Source organism: Rhincodon typus, chromosome 6, assembly GCF_021869965.1.
Source record: "Rhincodon typus isolate 14 chromosome 6, sRhiTyp1.1, whole genome shotgun sequence".
Lineage (NCBI taxonomy): Eukaryota > Metazoa > Chordata > Chondrichthyes > Orectolobiformes > Rhincodontidae > Rhincodon > Rhincodon typus.
In genome coordinates, this window is record NC_063337.1 from 10,266,205 (window position 1) to 10,288,614 (window position 22,410).

At 39.7% G+C, this 22,410-nt stretch overlaps 1 protein-coding gene across 1 annotated transcript in view; it reads left to right on the forward strand.

Annotated features, from left to right (window-relative positions):
* Window positions 1-22,410, forward strand: part of prkx (protein kinase X-linked) — a 92,276-nt gene that overhangs the window by 42,086 nt on the left and 27,780 nt on the right. Inside the window, exons 4-5 of the mRNA XM_048597877.1 lie at window positions 4,777-4,896; window positions 10,038-10,133. Of these exons, the coding sequence (XP_048453834.1) occupies window positions 4,777-4,896; window positions 10,038-10,133 (216 nt within the window). The remainder of the gene's footprint in view (window positions 1-4,776; window positions 4,897-10,037; window positions 10,134-22,410) is intronic.

A 22,410-nucleotide genomic window follows, 5' to 3' on the forward strand; every position in this document is an offset into this window, starting at 1 on the left:
TCTGCTCCTATGATGCTGCTTGGCCTGCTGTGTTCATCCAGCCCTGCACCTTGTTGTCTCGGATTCTCCAGCATCTGCAGTTCCTACTATCTCTCATTCAGCTTTTGTCTGACTTATTTTGACTTATTGCCAATCTTCTGCCTTTTTTCTCAGCAGTACATTCCATACCCTAAGAATTTGCTGTGTGAAAAAAGTTTGCTCTCACCTTATTTTTTCTTTTGCTTTTGCAAAACACTTTAAACCTGTGCCCTCAGTTCTCAATCCTTTCACAAGTGGGAACAATTTATTTTTCTACTGTGTTCAACCTGTCATGATTTTGAAAGCTTCCATCAGGTCTTTGATTCTGTCTTCTCTTAGCCATCTCCTCCCCAAGGAAAGCAGTTCCAATTTTTCCAATCTGTGAAGTTTCTCATACCTGGAATCATTCGTGGAAACCCCTTCTGCTGTTCCTCTTCACTGTGTCACATCCTTCCTATAATATGGTTGCCATATCTGAATGTACATGATTAAACCTCAGCTCAAGTATTAATATTTTCAGTTCAGCATAACTTTTTTGTGCTGTTGTACCCTGTTCCCCTGTGTGCCCACTACACCAACTTGTTAATGTCCTTTTGCTGTCCTACACTGTCATCTTCATGTATCCATGTGGCTACTCCCACTTCTACTCTGTGAGGTATAACTTTTTTTGACAAGTCTGTTGTGTTGCACTGTATCACACACTTTCTGCAAGTCTGTCAGCTTTCTTTGTTCCTTCTTCAAAAATTCCTGTAAGTTCGTCAGATGTGATTTTCCCTTGAGAAATCCATGCTGGTGCTTTTATAAATAACCTGCATTTTCCATGTGAGTATTCATTGTATCCCAAACAATTGTTTCTAACAGTTTCCTCACTACTAAGGTTAAACTAACAGGCCTGTAATTGCTTCACTTATCTCTACAGTTTTGAAAAAGAATGTAATGCTGCAATTCTCCTGTCCTCTGGCACCATCCCTGAATACAGGGAAGATTGACAGAGAATTGGTAGTCTCTCTGCACTTTCTGCTCCCACTTCCTTCATTATCCTTGGATGCATTGATCTGGTCCCAGTGCCTTCTCAACTTTAAATGCTGGTTTATTCACTATCTCCTCCTTTATCATTCTAAATGCTTCTAATAATTTCATCACCATAGCCTACGTAGCATCTGTCTTGCAAGTACATGCAAAGTATTGATTTAACACTGTAACCATGCCTGTAGTCTCCATGATTAAATTATCTTTTTGGTCCCTAATTGGCCCTACTCTTCCTTTTAACCACCATTGTATTGTTCATCAAAGACTTTGGAATTTCTCTTTGATAGCTGCCAGTCTTTTCTCTTAATCCTTTTTTGATTCTCTTATTTGCTTCTTCACCTCCCTCCTGAATTACATTTACCACCTGACACCGTTCATAATACTTCTTCTTTCCTACCTCAGTCTCAACCTCCTTGGTGATCCAGCGAGCTCTGGATTTCTTGTTTCCAACTTTTCCATTTTTAGGGAATATACATTGGCTGTACCCAAATCATCTCCTCTTTGAAGGTAACCGCTTGTTCAATTACAGTTTCTCCCAACCACCTTTTGGTTCTTGTCTATTTGGTTAAGCTCTGCTCTTACCCGCATTGATCTCACTTGTTTGCCAGTTGGTTATGCTTTCTCCGATTGACCATTACTATTTTCCACCATCATCCTGACCCTTATAATACAATGATCACTGTCTCTTAAATGTTCCCTCACTGACATTTAATGTACATGACCCACCTCTTTCCCAAGAACCCAGTCTAGCAGTGTTCTTTTTCTGTAAGGCTGGACATCTACTCCTATAAGAAATTCTCTTAAACACATTGTAGGAATGCTTTCCCATCTTTGCGCTTAACATGACCAACGTCCCATCTGTGTATTCGGGTAATTAAAGCTTTCCATTGTAACTACTCTGATGTTTGCACATCTCTAATTTCCTTGTAGATTTGTTGGTGGCCTATAAATTGCACCAAACAGTGTAATGTATCCTTTTGATCCTCAGCTCTAGCCACATTGATTCTGTCTATGAACCGTCTAGAATATCCCCTTTCTGTATCAATCCTTTCCTTTAACCAATACCTCTACGCCGCCTCAATTTCCTTTCCTATCTGTTCTGAACATATAACCAGGATTATTTAACCCAGTCCTGATCCTTCTTGAGCCAGATCTCTCTTGTCATCACAACATGATAATCCCAAATTGTAACTCTTAAACCTTTCTTACTGTACTCCATGCATTCATTTACATACGCAGTAGCCCTGATTTTGATTTCATTACCTTCTCCCTTACTCTAATTTCATTTTAGGGCTTCGTATTCTTTATAACAGTGCTATCCATCTCTCTCAGTATTGTGTGCACCCTGGTATTCCTCTCTCTAATATTCTCTCTCGGTAATCAATTTTTTTTATATATGTTGAAATACTCAGCTGTTAGCCGAATCCTGTAGCAACCCAAGGTTTAACTGTTCAATCGAACTCTTTTAACAAGCAAAATGTAACTGTCATGTATGCCCTGCACTTACTTATTCTAACAGCAGATGGTGGTGTTGCCCTCCAGTTAAACTGATAAGGTTAGTTATGTTTGGATCAAAACTATTCAAGTATTTAGAACCCCAAAAGTTATTCATTGGCCTTTTTTTAAAAAAAAATGTCCTGTGTTTTCTGCTGAGAATTACTATTTAATCTGTTCAGAATTTTTTTTTCCTTCATCTTCCATGGGATGAGAACATGACTGGATAGACCAGCATTTTTTGTCCATTCCTAATTGCCCTTGAACTAAGTGGCAAGCTGGTCAGTTGAGAGCCAATCTTGCCTGGCCTGGCCTACATTTGACTTTGGGGAACTGGGGGGAAAAACAATGTTTGAAGAATAAAATTGGCAAGGCTCTTTTAACTCTTGCAGAGAAGTAGAATATAAGTAGACCAAACTAAGTTGCTGCTTCAGTGTTTCAATTTTTGTCTTTGTTTCTCATTTAAATTACGTTTACTGAAGCTATCACTTTACTAAGTTATGCAGATTTAAATACCTTAAGTTATTATTGACTGTTGAAATTGTCTATTGAACTTTCAGAATTCAGATTAGGTGGTATTTTAATCACAAACTGCCAATATACTTGTTTAATTATTGCACATATTTCTGAAGTTTAATATTACTGTAATTTTATCTTGTTCATTCGTTCAACTTTTCTCATCTTTGCTAGTGTTGCCTGTACCCAAGAAGCAAGTTTTAGACGCCCAATTTGTGCACAGTTTTACAGTATGATTCATTCAGTAATGTGTAAAATGCAGATGTTCTTTGGCATATTTAAGACCTCCCTGTCCCTTGTGCTCTTATTGTCTTGTTGCACCAAGTAACATGCCATCCCCTTTCAAAAATACTCACTTTGGGCCCAGTGAAATAGTGACTTTTTTTTATTTTGAACTGTATGGGAAACAGTGGAGAAAATGGGTTCATTTGAGGCTAGAGTAAGAGTAATAAAAGGTTTTTGGGGAAGAACAGGTTGTAGCATTATGGTGAAGCAAGCCAAGTGGAAGGGTTTGAAGTTGAGGTCCTGGAGCTAATATGTTCGGGAACAAGGAGACAACATCGTGGACATGGATGAGCAAGAATCCATGATGAATAACATCCAGGCAGCTGCATTTCCAACAAGTTGAATTTTGTGAAGGATGGAGGCTAATTGTGGTCGTTGATTATAGTGATTACTAAAGGCGTAGAGAAAAGTTTCACTGGTGGAGGAGATTTGATATTGGCAGGAGCAGGTGCTGTTGAGCAGGTAAAAGTGATGTCAGTGAATGAGTGGATAGATGTTGAATTTTTGAAACTGCATTGTTCATTGTGTTCATGGCTGGCATCTATTGTTGTTCCTACTTTGTGTTAGGTCACAGGGCAGAAGCATTTTGTGTGGACTGGGGTGGAGCATGCAGTGACACAAGAAAGAGTATGTAATTGGAGCCAAAACAGTCACTTTAGTTTTCCTAATCTTGGAGGAAGTTGTTATTCCTCTAAATTACAATGCCGGATAGCCAATCCGACAAAGGTGGTCGAGATTGAGAGGTAATGGAGAAAAAGAGTGAGTTGCCAACTTTCATTATAGATGCCAATCTTTGCCTGTGGATGTTCCCACTTAATTATAATTAAGTGGGTAGGACCCACAGTATGTGTTTTGTTGTTGGAGACTCGAGAGGTTTGGAAAAGGAACTGGAACATTTTATTTATTCATTTTGGGGATGTGAACTTCACTGGCTGGGTCAGCACTTAATGCCCATCCCGAACTGGCCTGGAGAAAGTGGTGGTGCACTGCCTTCTTGAACCACAGCAGTGTATTTGGCATAGGTATACCTACAATGCTGTTAGGTCTAGGGGTACCAGGATTTTGACCCAGTGGCAGTTTAAAAAAGATTTTTCCAAGTGCGTCACTTGGAATGGAACTTGCAAGTGGTTGCGTTCCAGTGGGTCTGATGCCCCTTGTCCTTTTAGATGGTAGTCGTCATGGGTTTGGAAGTTGCTGTCTGTTAATAGAATGTATTGATCTGTCTGCTGCTGACATTAAACTGAAAGTAGAAGCATGTCCTATGCTGATAAACATGTTATAGCAATTTTATCTTTTGAAACAACAGCATGTAATAAAACTAGTCAAGTTGTGTGTAGCTTCTTTCTTATTCGGTTTTTGTTTCATCAATAATGTAAGTTTACTTTGATTTTTTTTTGAGAAAATGAATTACAACATCATCTTTCCTTTTGTTAGAACTTGGACACTCTGTGGGACACCAGAATATCTCGCACCAGAAGTTATACAAAGTAAAGGTCATGGGAGAGCTGTGGACTGGTGGGCATTGGGTGTGCTGATGTTTGAAATGCTTTCAGGGTAAGTGTTTTGGAGATTTTTTAAAAAAATTGATTCCATCAAGTTCTTCATGTTGCTAACATAATTCATTTAATAGATGTTGCCTGGCAATATTTAATCTTGGAGTTATTGAAAAAGAAGCTTACTTGTTTTTAATTAAACTGTTTTCTCTTCAGGTTAGGAACCAGGAGGAATTTTTATCTTTGAGAAAACTATTAAACTTTTACTCCAAAAGGCTAACCTCCATGCATAGTACTTGACAACTCATTTGCTAAGTGGAATAGTTATGAATCAATATTTAAAGCCCCCACAGAGCCTCTCTATCTCTTGCAAAATATTAGATCGATCCAGTGTGGTACTGGAAGTGCAAAGAACAGAATGTTGTCACGTTTAATCCTTGTCTCTGCTTTATTTGTCTGTTATCACGGAACTAATGGTCTTGGGATGCTGTGGTTGGCTTTTGTTCACTAGGGTGGGAGAGGGAAAACTGACCAGAGCTGTCCACTTGATCACAATCTAGTAACACCTGCTAAACATTTTACAGAGGAGAATGTTGGGTAAGGGGAGAATTTGGCTTAGATCAAATCAGTTACTCATTAACCCTGGCATCTGGAACTCGTGATAATCTGCAGGGTTAAGAGAAGTATGAAGATCCCAATCATTTTGATTGAAAATCATTCTTGTCCTAAACATTTATAAGCCCCTTGACATCTTGGAAGTAGATGGTTTGAAGTTGTTTGGCAAAGTTTGTCCATAATGAAAGATAAAATATTGTTCCCAAAACAGAAATCTGACTCCGTACGAATTCATTTTATAATATTAGGAGAGGCTGGATAGGTTGGGACATTTTTTCCTTGGAGAGTAGGAGATTGAGGGGTGACCTTATACATGTTTATAAAATCATGAGGGATATAGATAAGGTGAATAGCAAAGGCCTTTTCCTTAGGGTAGGAAACTTCAAAACTAATTTTAAAATGAGAAGAAAAAGATTTAAAAGGGACCTGAGGAGTAACTTTTTCAGAGGTTGGTGCGTATATGGAATGAACTGCCAGAAGAAGTGGTAAATGCAGGTACAGTTGTAACATTTAAAAGACATTAGGGCAGGTAGTGAATAGCAAAGATTTAGAGAGATATGGGTCAAACGCTGGAAAATGGGACTAGTTCAATTTGGGGAAAACTGGTCAGCACGGATGAGTTGGACCGAAGGGTCTGTTTCTGTGCTGTGCCCTCTGATTCTAAGATTTCTTTTAATACTTCGGGCTCTTAAAGGCATTAATTCAGCAACCCTTGAACATGTTGATATAGTTTGGTATACTTTGCATGGACTTTCATGAATATATGTAATTTTTAAAAGTAATTTTTAAATAACAAAGAATGGAGCCTTCCCTAACATCAGCTTGAATTCATTTTCTGCTGTTGTCCTAACTTGTACCATTTTAATCACCCTTTAAGTCTGTGCTCAATAATGCACACTAATTTTTGGTCTGTCTATGCCTAGACTTTAAAACACTTCCTTGTTGTTGAATCCATGCATGCATGACTGCTAAGAATCTCTGTATTCTTTTACCTCCTATCTTCTATGCTTTCTCAACAAATGTACATCCTTTGGTTTTATAACTCCAATGCTGGTGGCCATGCCTTCAGTTGACAAAGCACTTAGCTCTGGCATTCCCATCTTGAACCTCTACAAAAGTCTATGACCAAGTGTTTGGCTACTTCTCCTGTATCATATTTTATAGTACTCTGTCAGATTCTATTTCATAATGCTCACAAAAGTACTAAATAAAAATGTCTTTGGATGTTGTTGGTATAGTTTATAATCTTGCACTAATGGTAAATGTTCCTGAAGAATTAATTTGCTGTAGAAACATTCAGCATTTTTCATATAAAGTAACTTGATGTTAAATTGTTTGCACTATGTTATTTCAACAAGTGTGGCTTTAATAAGAAAGCACCAAGGTTACTTAAGGTTCTGTTTTTTTTTCTGTGGATTCCCCATTCTTTCTCTATGACCTTGTTCAAAGCTTCCTTTATTTTTTACCGAAGTGTAAAATATACATTTGCCAAGAAACTTTCCAGACTCCAGGCTCTAATGGTTTATAAGACTGAAGGTAGGGTGTTTATGGCCTGTGAGCTCTTTGGCAGGCAACGTACCAATTGGTGGAGGCAAATTATAATTTGAGAGACTTTTTCCTTCTGTAAAAGCCAGTGACTTTTGGAATAGTTTGCAAAAAAAACTTTGCTTGAATGGCTTCATCTGCTTGACTAGAGTTGATAATTTATACTTGAACTTTTTAGAGAAATAGACTTTTTATATTGAGTTGCCAACATAATTCTGACTTTTGCAGATTAAACAATGCTAAGCCACAAAGTATGGAGTCAACTTTTGAGGTATAGGTGTTGTAAGCCGATGTATTACTAGCTATCCCTTGTTGCCATGAGAAAGTAACTCAGTGGCTTTCTATGTAATTTTGAAGGGTAGTTAAGGATCATCATCAGCGGTCCCATGCAGTTGAGGATGACTTTCTTCCACGCTCTGAGTCCGTAGGTGTCTGTACAGACCGATGAGGCTACTGCAGGCGCTGTAATGCTTGGGGCAGGTTGGGGTCACTGAAAGGGGTGAGTAGGACATTGGTGTGACAGTATGCTCCTTTCGCTGTTTTCGCCTGGCTTCCATCTTTCCCGGTGGCAAATCTTGAGGTGTTGGACACCTTCCTGGATGCTCCTTCTCCACTTTGGATGGTCTTGGGCTGGTGATTCCCAGGTGTCTGCCAGAATGCCGCACTTCATCAGTGAGGCCTTGAGGATATCACTGAAGTGCTTCCTCTGTCCATCTGGAGCTGACCTGCCATTCTGGAGTTGGGAGTAGAGCACCTGCTTGGGGAGTCTTGTGTTAATCATGTGAACCACATGCCCAGCCGGTCGTAGCCGATCAAGGGTGGTCAGTGCCTCTGCTGGGGATGTTGGCCTGGTCAAGGATGCTGGTGTTGGTGCGCCTTTCTTCAGAGTGGATACGCAAGATCTTGTGCATGCAGCATAGGTGGTATTGTTCCACTGTCTTGAGGTGTCTGCTGTAGATAGTCAAAGGTTCAGATCCATATAGGATGGCGGGAGCCACCACAGCTCTGTAAATTGTAACCTTTGTGTTGAATCTGGTATCGTTTGTTCTTTGAACACCCTTTTCCTCGGGCATCCGAAGCCTGCATTAGCACACTGGAGGCGATGCTAGATCTGTTCATCAATAGCTGCTTTGGATGACAGGATACTTCCAAGCTGTTGGAAGTGGTCAGCATTCTCTAAGGCCTCCCTGTGGACCTTGATGATTGGGGGTTTGCTGCACAATGCCATGCCAGGTTGATAAAGGACCTTCATGTTGCGGACTTTCAGGGCGAGACCCATGCTCTTGTCTGCCTCCCCAAAGGTGCTGACAATCGTCTGCAGTACGCCTTCTGAGATGGCACTTACACAAACGTTATCTGCATACAGCAGCTCAGTGACACTGGTTGGGGTGACTTTGGTTTTGACTTGAAGATGTTGCAGGTTGAATAATTTCTTAGAATCTGTACATTTGCTCCACTGCAGTTGGGAGCTTGTCGACAATGAGGTAAAGCATTGTAGCTAGCTAGATCGAGAACAATGTTGGGGCAGTGACGCAGCCCTGCTTAACACTGGCCTGAACATGGACTGGGTCAGTAGTGGAGCAATTTATCATTACCACAACTTCCATGTTGTCATGGAGCATGTGAAGGATGCTGACAAACTTCATGGCGCAAAAAGCAGAGAAGGACATTCCAAAATGTTTTCCAATTGATGGCTTAAAGATCATCTACCTTGTGGAATACAAATAGGTTGACTAAAGGCATAACACTTCTTTCCATGAAAGACGTGTTGGGATCATTTGGTCTTTTATAACTTTACTGATACCATCTTTTCATTGTGTATTTATTGAACTAATTTTGTACGCTCAAGGTGTCCTGGTTCAATGTGAACTTGCGTTCTCTGGATTAATAATAATATTTGCACCAGCGTAAGATATTTGTAGTGAATTGAAATGGCACCTGCATTATAGAAGATGCATAACACAAATGAACCTATTTGGACTAAAACACAACAATTTATCTGACTATTTAATGACGGAAATGTTAAACCAAGGCCTGCCTGCCTGCCTTGGGCAAATATAAGATATCCCATGAATATGAGCCAATGTACTGCTCATAAGGTTGCGTTTAAATTTAACACACAATGCTTAAATTTACATGACTGTTTCCAAAGATGTTTTGCTTTAACATGAGAAATGTCCAGCTTGAGAAGTCAATACTCCACACATTCTATATCGAGTATACGCATGAAACGCTCTCATTCAGATACAGTGGAAAAGCGTGTGCATTTTAGAGTCCTTTTGTTTTGTCACCAAAATGATGGAAAATCGAGAACCGGAAGACAGAATTAAGGTGATTAGCAAAAGATCAAATCAGGAATGGACAACCTGAAGATGTGATTGAGTCGGATTGTTGCGGTTTTCAAAAAGGAATGCAATTGTATCTGAAGAGGAAAACGCTGTAGGGAAAAGACAATAGAGTAGAACTAAGTTAATTGCTCCTGCACAGACTTGGCACAGGTCGAAAGCCATCATTTTTTTTTTGCTTTGACAGTTCTAAGATAGACCATTTGATTCTAATCTCAATTTGATCTTTCAAAGAATACCTTTATATGACCGAGGTGTTTTCATCATTTCGCTATAACTGTTGTAAATGAAATTTTGAGGTTGTACAGATTTATTGACATTTTGCATTGTGGCCTACTCAATCCAAACTATAATGCCAAATTTACCAAAGATTATTCAGTTTCTTGACTATAAGTTGGCACACAATTGGAAAGAAGAGACTTTGTTTCCAATAGTAAAAACATTAATCTTTTAATCTTGGCTATGTTGCTGATAACCAGTACAAGAACCGTGATAAATTTTCATGAAACATTCGACTTTTTTTTAAACACTAATTTACTATTCAATGGGTAAGAAAAATGGGTGAGGTGTAAAACAGGCTGCTGTTTTGCCATCCACTTGATTGTTCTGCTGCTGGAGACCCCTTCGTATCGATCAGGAAACAAAAAAAATTTGGAAAAATTTTCTTTTAATCCACCCTGCATGATTTATTTTACAGCTACCCACCATTTTTTGATGACAACCCTTTTGGCATTTATCAAAAGATTCTTGCTGGAAAGTTGGACTTCCCAAGACACCTGGATTTCTATGTGAAGTAAGTTTACTTAAACCCCTCGGTGATTGCAGTATTACTAAATAATTATGTATCAGGCAGGTATTCTTAGATCTACAATAGTTTTCTTTTCTAACACTCTGTTGTTAACTAACTTTGTATTTTTAATCTCCAATATTCTGTCTGCAAGCTTATTTCATGCATTGTCATGCATTGTTTACTCTGTGAAGGACAATTTCCTCACCTCAATTCTGCATTATCTGTGTGTGACTTTAAAAATATTTTCTGTTGTTCTGTTATCAGAACTCAGCCTACAGGTAGAAAACTCACTGATTTTTGCCATTATTACCATAGCCATTATTACCATACGCACTTATAATGGCAAAAGTTGCTAAGTCATTTTTCCAGCGAGACCTGCAAGTTAATACTCATGTCTGTGCTCACCTTCACTGGCCTTTTCATGTCTTTCTGGTACCTGTATTTGGCCCGTTGTGTTCATAACTCACTAGTGCCTGTTATTGGTAGGACACCTTAAGGTTTTCATTGCAATTTGTACACCTAAGTTTTGACTCATTCTGGAACAACTCCATTATTTATTTGAACAGTGTTTCATTCACTGTTTACCTTGTTAAGGGCAAATTGAAAATTGTGAATAATTGATGCACTAGTTAATGTATCTATACTAAATAATGCTCTGGAAGCCTGCTTTATGTTGATATTTTCTAATCAATGTCTTCAGAGATGTTATGACACATCTGGAGGTAGGTGGGATGTTTAAAAAAAAAACCAAAAGAACTGTGGATGCTGTAAATCAGGAACAAAAACAAAGTTGCTGGAAAAGCTGAGCAGGTCTGGCAGCATCTGAGAAAAAAAAATCAGAGTTGATGTTTAGGGTCCGGTGACCATTCCTCAGAACTCTAAACTTGGGACTTAAACACTGGCCTCCTGGGTCAGAGGTAGGGAGACTGTAACACAAGAGCCCTGGAAGCCTGTGTTTTTCTTCATATAGTAAAAGTGTTGTAACACACAACTGAACCGCTTTCCCACCACTAAATCCCTGTGATTTTTTTTTAAACTATTAACTGGCTCAAGTAAATCGCCTGTGTAGCCAATCAGACATTTACGTGCAAAGCCGATTACAGAAAATGCACGCCATCAGTGGGTGTGCTTTATTTTCTAATTAACCTGTTTGGAAATGTTGCTACACAGCTCTGCGCAGGTGGGTGTTGAACTCAGGCTTCCTGACACAGAGGGAGGGATAATACCACTGCCACAAGATCCCTTTTGGTCTGCTTTTTCTCTCCGTTCAGAGATGTTTCTGGAGCTGGTGGGACTTGAACCCAGGCCTCCTGGCTCCAACATAGGAATAGTAACACTGCACTACAAGAGTCCTTTGGGTTTGCTTTGTGATATCTCTGAATAGGTTGTCTAGAAAATGTTATGACCCGCTTCTGAAGCAGGTGGGTCTTCAAGCCAGGCTTCCTGGCTGGGAGGTAGGGATGCTGTTGCTGTGCCACAGGACCCCCTTGAGTCTGCTTTTTTATTTCCAATTAGTTTTTTAACTTACTTGCTTATACAAAACTAGATGGTTTGATTTCTGGCTTTGTGCTTGAGACTTCAGCACCTTCACCGCTATCTTCCATTTCTCAATAAGGAATGTGTGCATAATTCCATCATGTACACAGCAGGCGCATGTGGTGTTGGCATAAGTTCGATCGATGTGCTTCTTGGTCTTTAACAATTTCATTAGGACTTTGGGTCAGACAGGCCGAATACCGCAGAGTCTTCCAGGACAGATGCCACATGCAGACTTTGGCGCTTTACCCATCTTCTTGCTGTACAGGAGTACTGTGCAGTTCCTAGCTGTGCAAGTCAGTCTTTTCTTGTTGGAGAGGGTATTGTAGGACAACCTACAGCTATGTCAGGCATTGACCCATCTTTTGGACCTGCACCCGCCTCACTAGGAAAGGAAGAAATTTCAAGCTGGCATTCTGCACTAGTTGTAGTTATTTTCAATCAACCTAATCAGAGGTGTTATTATACACCTCCTGGAGCAGTTGGGATTTGAAACTAGGCTTCCTGGATCAGAAATAGGGATACTACTGCTGTGTCCCAGGAGCTCCCTGCATCTGCTTTAAAAAGAAAAGGCTCAGGTAATGTTTTCCATCTGGGCAGGCCATTACCTGCAATAAAGGGAACTTGAATTCAGCAAGCTCCATGAGGAGATTAATTAGCGATAACCCCTACAAGGCCTTTGGGGTATCATATCCCTTCTCCTGAGTCTGAGGATTCCACTTTGTTCCTGTGACGATGGGGCATCCTGTGTCATTCTGCCCATTGCCCCATTCCTGTTGCTTCCAGGTCTAGTCAAGAGATGTATAGTAAGTAGGCCAACTGTCTCGTCTCTTTTGAAGACCATTGAAAAGTCACTGTAGGAGTCTTGCCTTCAGTTGTATGTCTGTTGAAACAATCACCTCAGTGGAGGGTTCTCGCTGCAGGTAGTCAACATTTGGCTCAGTGGTTAGCGCTGCTGCCTCACAGCGCCAGGGACCTGGGTTCAATTCCACCCTCGGGTGACTGTCTGTGTGGAGTTTGCACTTTCTCCCTGTGTCTGCGTGGGTTTCCTCCAGGTGCTCCGGTTTCCTCCCACAGTCCAAAGATGTGCAGGCTAGGTGGATTGGCCATGCTAAATTGACCATAGTGTTCAGAGATGTCGATTAGATGGGTTATAGGGGGATGGGTCTGGGTGGGATTCTCTGAGGGTCGGTGTGGGCTTGTTGGGCCAAAGGGCCTGTTTCCACACTGTAGGGATTCTGTGATGTTTTTCTTTTCTGCAGCCCTGTCTCCAGTTTACTAAATAACAAACTTTGGACCAGTTGGGACCAGGTTCTTATCTAGGGTTTTCAAGGGTACTCCTTATCAAGACTGTCTCTGGGTCTAGAGCTGACTGCCTATGGGAATCTAATTAAATTCTCAATGATTAATACTCAAAAACTACTACAAATTGAAACTACTAATATTATCATACAAATATATATGTGTATATGTAATTATAATTACCGAAAGGGTCTTAACTAAGGTTGGTTGAGTTTTCCCCTTTTATTCCATGTTACATAGCAAACTTTAAATTAGCTTGATAAAGGACTTCCATCTGAGCTTCCCTTATCTTAAATGTCTCAAAGCCAAATTCCATCATTCCTTCTCACTAAGACGAAGGCACAATTCTGACTGTGTAAATTACTACCTCAGTTATCAATTCTCTTCAGACATCCTTTGTCAGCTAAAGACTATGCAGCCATTTTATATTATCTTCACATATGGGCAGCTTTAACACAGGGTAGGTTAAACTCATTACGATAATGAAAGTTTGGGCCCCACAAGTGGCCAGGGGAATGACACTTTAGTGATTCCCCTGTATCCCATTTTCCTGATTAAAGTATCTAATTCTTTCAGTGTACTGGGAGGTCAATCCTCCACACTTGCATCATAAGGCCTTAGTTTACTAAACAGTGGCATTTCCAATTTCTCCCCAGCATGGGTTACGCACTGGACTCGTTGAAGGAAAGCTTGTCCAAACCTTTCTTGACAGTCGTCGCCAATACCATATCTCAGGAAGCCTGGAACATCATTTATTGGAAAGGAACATCCTTTATTGTTGATCACGTAAATAGAACCACTACTCATGGTGTACCTAGGCTAGTCCCAGCCTGTTGTTATACACCTTGAAAAGGTGAGACCCAGGTGTTTCGGTCCAGGAGCAGGAACACTTATCACTGCACCACAGGGCCTTCCTGGTCTGCTTTTCTTAAGAGGACTGAGGTGATGAGTTCCAGCTGGAAAGGCCTTTGCCTGTTATCAAGGGAACTCGTACTCAACAAGCTGCACAAGAAGATTAATTAGTGATTTTCCCACTGGCCTTGTAGGGGTTTTCACAGTAATGTAATTACATCTAAAGTACAGAATAGCAGTATCGTATAGTTTTCTTTGAAGGAAGTAATAAATAAGCAAAGCCGCTCAACCTATTTCAATTTATTCACATAGAGAAAAAGACTTTATTGTCACTAATTTTACAGTAATCATTTGTCTCTAAATGCTTTCAGGGTTTCCAACTTCATTGCTTTATTGAGTTTTTCCCCATGTGTCAGCTTGAGTCCTACATTTGATTTTCACTAATTTAAAACTCTTGGCTTTTGTTACACTCACCTTTGATTTATGTTTCTCGGTTTGTCTTTTTTCAAACTGCATGCGATCTTCTATGGCTGTCCTTCATCTGGAATCATAGAAACAGACAATATAATGGGGCCTTTCAGCTCATCGAGTTGGTACTGTCAAAGGTGCACTTAATCTACACTAATCCCACTTTCCAACTCCAGGTTGTGAGGTTACCTGCCTCAACTACCCTCCCAGGTAGTACTTTCCAAACTGTCTACGCTTTCTGGGTGAAAAAGGTTTTCCTCTAATCCTTTCTGAACCCCTTTGCCTTTCGCCTTAAAATTATGCCCTCTTCAACCAAGGGAAACAACTGCTTTCTGTTCACCGTGCCCATGGCTCCCCTTAATCTTATATGCTTCTGCCAGGACCACCCCAAACCTTTTCTGCTCCAAAGAAGAAAACTCAAGCTTTTCACACTTCCAGCACTCTTAATATATATTCTATAAATAATTCCATACATATATAATTTGTAAAAGATATGTTGATTGAAAATTATTTTCCACTAAGAAAATATGTAACACAGGTAGGGTTATGTTTCTGACTTATACTGCCTTGAACCTAACTAACCCAAAGATCCCTCTCAGTCGCTCACTAATTCTTAACAACTCACATTGCTTCAGGCTCATCACTTCGCCCTCCCTGACCCCAGGTAGCCACTCTGTTCTCCTGCTCAGTGGCAAACAATAGATATCATTAGTCAATCTGTTTAGATATTATGTGGTCATGAGTAAGGAGTGGGAATGTTAGAAAGGGATGCCTCAAGGGTTAATGAAGGAATCAGAAGGGTTGATGAATTGGCAGTTGTTTTTGGGGAAAAAAAGCAAACATGAGCAAGAACCCTGTTGAAATTGAAGAGAAGGTAGCACTAGTGGGGAATGCAATAAATTTTTAACGTTCTAAATGAAATCACTTAATGAAAATGCTTTAAGTGGAGTATATGTGTACAAAATCATCTGTCACCATGTTCAGTGATGAAAAGCCCAAGTCTCACCTAATTCTGTGAGAAGGCATGTATCTTGAGAGAAGGATGCTACGAAACATTGTCCTAAGCTTGAAAATTTTAAGAAGTTGAGAAGTATAAGGCTTTTGAACATGAAAACAACTTTGCAGGTACCAATAATTGAGACTGTTTGTTACCCGTGGAAACAATTATATAAGAAATGTATTCAGACGACTGCTGCCTTGCGTAGAGCCATAGGTATTTATTATGCACTTGAAAAATACGGCTCTCTTGTGACTTTTTGTCAAATTCTCATTACCATTTGTGTTGAGTAAGAAGCAGTCCAAACAAGAACATGTTAATGGTACCCTAAGTACAGTTTGAGGTATTGCAATGAGGCCCTAATTGTTGCAATAAAAAATTTTAAAGGTTTTCTTTTTGGACTCATGGACAAGGCTGGAAGCTCCAAGGCTGGAGTATCCGAGAATTAAATTCAAGTAGAAGGCACTTACTTACAAAAAGCAATGAATGTCCAACATGGGAAAAGTATTCACTGCCTCAAAAGACCTCTGAGCCTGTACCTTGAATAATAGCTTATTGTATTTGTTAGTGTGTATGTAATAATTTTTCATGGCTATTTTAGGAGCCCTTTAGCTGGCCTTTCCAGGTGTAAGTTTAAAACAAATATCCCAACATATTAGTGAGGCGATTGAGTGGACCGCTGAGAATAGTTTCTTTAGCTACACTTTTAAACTTGCCATAGCTGCTTTGACAGCCACTTCAATGTCTTTAAAATTTTATTATTAAACAATAAAAGAAAGATGAATATATCACAGATAAAAGACTTTATGAACGTTATGACATACTGTTTTAAAAAAAGTTAAACTAAGTGTCATGACTATTCTCTGAACTCTATAGAATTAGTTTTAATACCCTATGAATTTTTTCTGAACCCTTCTCCCTTGAAGATACCTTCCATCCATACCTATGAAATTTGTATCAATAGGTCATTTTACAATCGGTGGCTAGCTATCAAAGGCTGAATAGTACCCTGTCCCAGTGAAATTGCTGGTAACAATCCAAAACTTGCCTTCGTTGGTCAATGCATTTAGTATGGGAATTGGGAGGTCATGTTGCGGTTGGACATTGGGTTCGGCCACTTTTAGAATATTCTGTTCAATTCTGGTCTCCCTGCTATAGGAAAGATGTTAAACTAAAGTATTCAGAAAAGATTTACAAGAATATTGCTGGGACTGGAGGGTTTGAGCGCAAGGAAGACGCTGGGGCTTTTTTCCGTGAAGCGTCAGAGGCTGAGGGGTGACCTTGTAGAGGTTTATAAAATCATGAAGGACATGGATATAGTGAATAGTCAAAGTCTTTTCCCCAAGGTCGGGTAATCCAAAACTAGATGGCATAGGTTTAAGGTGAGAAGGGAAAGATTTAAAAGGAACCTGAAGGGCAACAACTTGCAGAGGGTGGTGTGTGTATGGAATAAGCTGCCAGAGGAAACGGTGGAGGCGGGTACAATTACAACAATTAAAAGGCATCTAGATGGGTACACTAACAGGAAAGGTTTAGAGGGATATGGGCCAAATGTTGGCAAATGGGACTAGGTTATTTAGGATACCTGGTCAGCATGTGAGAGTTCATCCAATGGATGTGTTGCCATGCTGTATAACTTAGACTGTATGATCAGGATTCGTTGGAATTTAGCATCTTGCGTAACACAGATAAGGTATCAAAGAGGGATTGTTAATGGTGTTACAGCAGGTTATATCTTTATTGGTCGTTGAAAGTGAAGGAGCTTGATGTCTTTAACTTTAAGACATTTGATTAACTACATCAAAGATTCTCGTTGTTATTTGTATCTTTTGCATTATTAAATTAAATAGTTTCCCTGCTTTCTGCACCCACTGTTGTAGTGTGAAGTGTGAAAAAACAATTCAGAATCTTTTACCTGAACTTGATCTTTGCCAGCAACTCAACTGTATCATACCTTCTTTCCCTGTAGATGCTTCAGGCTGTTAGTGCCCATGTTCAGTGTCACCTAAGCACGCCCTGGTTGCCTTTGTTTCTCTTGCTGTTCCTCATTTCTTGGACAGTCCTGTACTAAACTAGTCCTTCAGGTCAGTTTCCTATTTAAAAAAAACTAAAATAATTGCAAGAGGAGTTTACACCGTCTTGTTAGTTCTGAGCAAAATTTCAAACCATAATAGGCCATTTTTCTTTTAAACAGTATTCATTCAGCTTCGTGATACACTGCCTCTGAAGGCGTATTCAACTTCAGACCTGTGAATGAAGATATCTGAAAAATTTTAGCTATTCAACTCTGAAATTAGTGGCTTTTTATGTTAACTAATTTTTGCAGATCAGTGTATTGTATATGTTCATTATCAGATGGCAGTTAAGATGGTTTATTTGAACTGTAATGCTGATGATTTATTTTTATAACACCTTTAATATAGTCACAGTCCATCGTTTTTCAAACCTTCACGTGAAAGCAATTTAAAGCACAGTTCTGAACATTTACAAGCAATTGAATTTTTTTTCAGGTATCCAGATGGCTACAATCTGTTAAATACCTACTTTAAAGTTCAATTAATCATGGTCCTATTTAGATACATATTACGTTTTTTCCAATAATGTTAAATCAGTGCCTTATTGAGCCACTTGGGTGGGCTTACTGAATTTGAATTCAGAGTTAAATTGGACTTGCGTATATAGAGTTTGTCTGGTCCATCTATTGTTACAACTGGATAGGAAAACTGCACAGTCACTCTTGTTCCACTACTCCATGGATTGCAACATAAAATAAAAATATTTTATCGAAGTCCTGATATGGCCAGTTGTGTGCTATATCAGACTTGGAATGAAAATATTCTAAACAAGGTTCTTTAATATGCAGTCAAAATTATTGATTTATTATAAAACAAAACCCAATCAGTGAAGATACAGATTGGTCAACACACCACTTGTAGCATGAAAATAAAATTGTTTACCCCTCTAACCTGAAACACAGATGTATACACATTCTCCCTTCGGGTGATGGGAAAGAAAATCTATTATTGTCTGCACAGATTCACTTCGCTTTCTGTGTAATGATGGTTATTCTTAAAAGCAGACACCTCCTGCTCAGGAAGTGGGTTATTGAGAAGTTCCTTCTGTCACTCTTCCAGGAGAGCAATCAAGTTTCACCCTGATGTTTCAGCACACATGTTCAGATGCGGGCAAACAAGTTGCTCAGCTCATACCTTTAGCCTGCTACATGTATTTCACTTCTATTGAGCGTATGCTTGACGTCTTATCTCATGACAGATATAATATGGAATGAAGACAACGACTCTCAAATTTCACATTCACTGAAAGCAGGAATGTATTTTCTTCTTTTGTGGGGTATGGGCTTTTTCTCGCAAGATCAGCATTTGTTATCCATCCCTACATGCGTGCAGTAATGTCTATAAAAAAAATTCCTAACTATGAAAGAGGAAAAAAAATCTTTTATTGGCCATTTTGACACACTATTCATTCAACCATATGTTCCTGAATAAAATTTGGGTATTACTATAAAAGCTGTTCATCCTCCACTCAGCATAATTTGCAAAATATACCAATATAAAGGGAAAATAGCTTTTTAGACTGTATGAGCTGATTGATTGATAAGTGAACACTGGTAGAAAGAAGCATTTTCATGAAGAAGTTGCCAGTTTGTTGACTGGCAAGTCAGCTGCTAAGGTTTGTTTAAATCAGGCAAGTTGACTCTGGTTAAGACATTGCATGAGAAATGGAACAGAAAATGGTTTTCATTTGTTGTTGAGTTGATACAAGTGCAAGATGTCTGCATGTTTTTCAGTTGGCAAAGAACAGGGCTCAATGTATTAATATATGCAAGTGTAGCACACTGCAAAAATGCCTTTTACAATAGTACTGAAGTTTTGTGCTACCAAATGGCCACACCTAGATGTATTTTTACATTACGGGAATGCAATGGTTCTGTAGGGGGATGGGATTTTAAAAAAAAAAAAAAAAAATTCTCAATAATCTTTTCCCATCCCTGTTTCAGTGCATCTAATAAAATTTATCACTAATTTTGGCAAAATCCAGTAAAAGTGGCATTAGCTTAAAGTTAGAGCTAAATTAGTTAGCAGGGACTTCAGGAAACACTCTTTCTCACACTGGTGTGTGGTAATCTCCCTTGAAGAGGCTGGAGAAACTGGGTTACTTAAGTTTTACAGCAACAAGTTAAGTTCTAATTGTGTGTTGAAAGAAAATTGAAGTGCTGAATGGCCTAATCCAATTCCTGTTGCCTTTATGTTCAAAATTGAAATCTGCACCTCCTTTCAGTGATTTCAGTCTTTCAAGCCAATTATTCTTTTTGTGGGGCTGCAGGCATCATTGGCAAAGCCAGCATTTGTTTCCTCATCCCTGATTGTTTGGTTCAAAGGCAGTTAGCTAAGGCCATTTTATCGGGCATTTACGAGTGCCACATTGTTTTGGATCTGGAGTCTTAATTAGTCAGAGCAGATAAAGACAGCATATTTCCTTTCTTAAAGGACATTGAGGAACAGATGGGATCTTACGATAGTCAACATTGGTTACACGGTCACCGCGCTAATATTTCAGATTGAGAAAGGTTATCTTGACCTAAAGCATTAACTTTGTTTCTCTGTTCAGAATTTTCAGTTATTTTTGTTTTGTTGTTTCAGATTTTGAGCAGTACTTTTTAAAAAATTGATTATAGTAGTTTGAGATTTGTTTATTGCTGGGTAACCCAAGATGGATGGTGGGAAAAATTTGTGGCTGGAGGAGCTGCTCCTTTTTGAGGTATTTTCAGTGTTGGAGCTGATTTCCTTGAATTCTGGGAGCAGTAATTACTGCTTTATAAGCTGTTGCATTGTTTTCGAACTTGGAGGGGAAAAGAGATGAAAACAACGGCACTTTAAAAAGGAGGCAGACAGACAAAGGGCAGTGACCACATGGTCAGTGATTCAAATGGAGAAAGAAACATACACAGCTGTCTGACCCAGCAGTAACCTGCCAGCTGCTGCCTTAGCTGCATGTTTTCAAGAATTTCTGGACATCGGAGTTCGTTTCAAGAAAAATAAACAAACTGAAATTCACAGCTGACGTTAGAGAAACCTGTGTGCGACCTCACAGCGCGGGAGCAGCTAAGTGGCTAGTTTTAAAGTGTAACTTTACTGATTTTCTTTTGTAGATCTACAATAGTGAATAGAGTGTTTTTATTTAATTATCTGTTGTTATTAAGATCTGTCTCTTGATTAAGCTTTAAAAATATAAAAACATAGGTACTAAGCTAGCCTGGAGCAGTGTTTTAGAGCAGTAAGACTGCTATTTTCTGGGTCTTTAGATTGTTAAGGTGCAAAATTGGCCTTTAATAGTAATGTGCTGTTCCTGTTGGATGTGGGAGATTAGGGAGAGTTTCCATGTTACTGATGATTATGTCTGCAGGACGTGTCTATTTGGTTACGAATCCTATCTGATTGCATGGATCAGTTGGAGCAGCAGTTACAGGCAATGAGGAGTTTACAGGAGCTAGTGAGTGTGATGGATGGCAGTTGCAGGGAGGGAGATAAACTGAAGATACAGTCAGGTAGATGGGTTACCTCCAGGAAAGGTAGGAGATGGAGGCAGGTAGTGTAAAAGTCTCCTGTGGCTATCCCCATCTCAAACAAATAAGCTGTTTTGGAAAATGGAGGGGGTGATGGACTCTCAGGGGACTGACAGCCAGGTTTCTGGTACCAAGACTAGCTCTAATGTAACAAGGGCTACGCGAGATTCCAAGTGATCGATTGTGATAGGGGACTGTCTACTTAGAGGCACAGACAGACAATTCTGTGGCCGACAGCCAGACATCAGAACGGTGTATTGCCACTCAGCAACAGCAGGACGTTGTTGTAGACATTGCATCTAATGACATGGGGAGGGAAAAGTACAAGATTCTGAGGACAGAATGTAGAAAGTTAGGCAAGAGTTTAAAAAATAGGTCCTCGAGGGTAGTAATATCTGGATTACTCCGTGTCATGAGCAAGTGAGGGTAGGAAAAGGAGGATAGAGCAGATGAATGCATGGCTGAGAAGCTGGTGCAGGGGAGAAGGATTCACATTTTTGGATCATTGGAATGTCTTCTGGGGTAGAAGTGACCTGAATAAGAAGGACAGGTTGCATCTGAATTGGAACAGGACTAATATATTGATAGGGAGATTTGCTCGAGCTGCTTGGGAGGATTTAAACAAGTAAGGGGAGGGGGAATGTGGTGTTAGGTGGGACCCAGGGAGATAGCGAGGAAAGTGATCAGTCTGAGACCAGTAAGTTGGAAAAAAGAGCAAGTCAAACAGACAGGGCAGGAAGGAACTAAGTAGGGAATGAGGTAGGACTAATTAATTAAACTGCATTTATTTCAATGCAAGAAGCCTAATAGGTAAGGCAGATGAACTCGGGGCATAGTTAGGAACATGGGACTGGGATATAATAGCAATTACAGAGATGTGACTCGGGGACTGGCAGCTTAATGTTCCAGGGTTTCGATGCTATAGGGAGGTGGCAAGAGAGGAGGGGTAGTGGCATCTTCGATTAGGGATAACATTACAGCTGTATTTAGGGCAGATATTCCTGGGAATACATCCAGGGAAGTTATTTGGGTGGAACCGAGAAATAAGAAAGGGTTGGTCATCTTATTGAGATTGCACTGTAGCCCCATATTTCTTCTCCCCGCCCCCCCACCCCAAAAAAGAAAGGTCAGCAGGAAATTGATAAACAAATTGGTAGGGAGGTCTTAGTTACCTGTAAGATTAAGGGATAGTTGTGGTGTAAGGGGTTTTCACTTTCCATAGATTGGGACTCCTACAGTGTTAAGGGCTTGGATGGAGAGGAATTTAAGTGTGTACAAGAAAATTTTCTAATTCAGCATGTGGATGTACCTATTAGAGAAGGTGCGAAAGTTGACCCACTCTTGGGAAATAAGGCAGGGCAAGTGATTGAGGTGTTAGTGGGAGCACTTCGGGGCCAGTGACCGTAATCCTATTAGCTTTAAGATATATCCGGTCTATCCTTTTCTATCACTAAAAGTTAAAGTTCTAAATTGGAGGAAGGCCAATTTTGACGGTATCGGGCAAGAACTTCCCAATGTTGATTGGGGGGGATGTTTGCAGG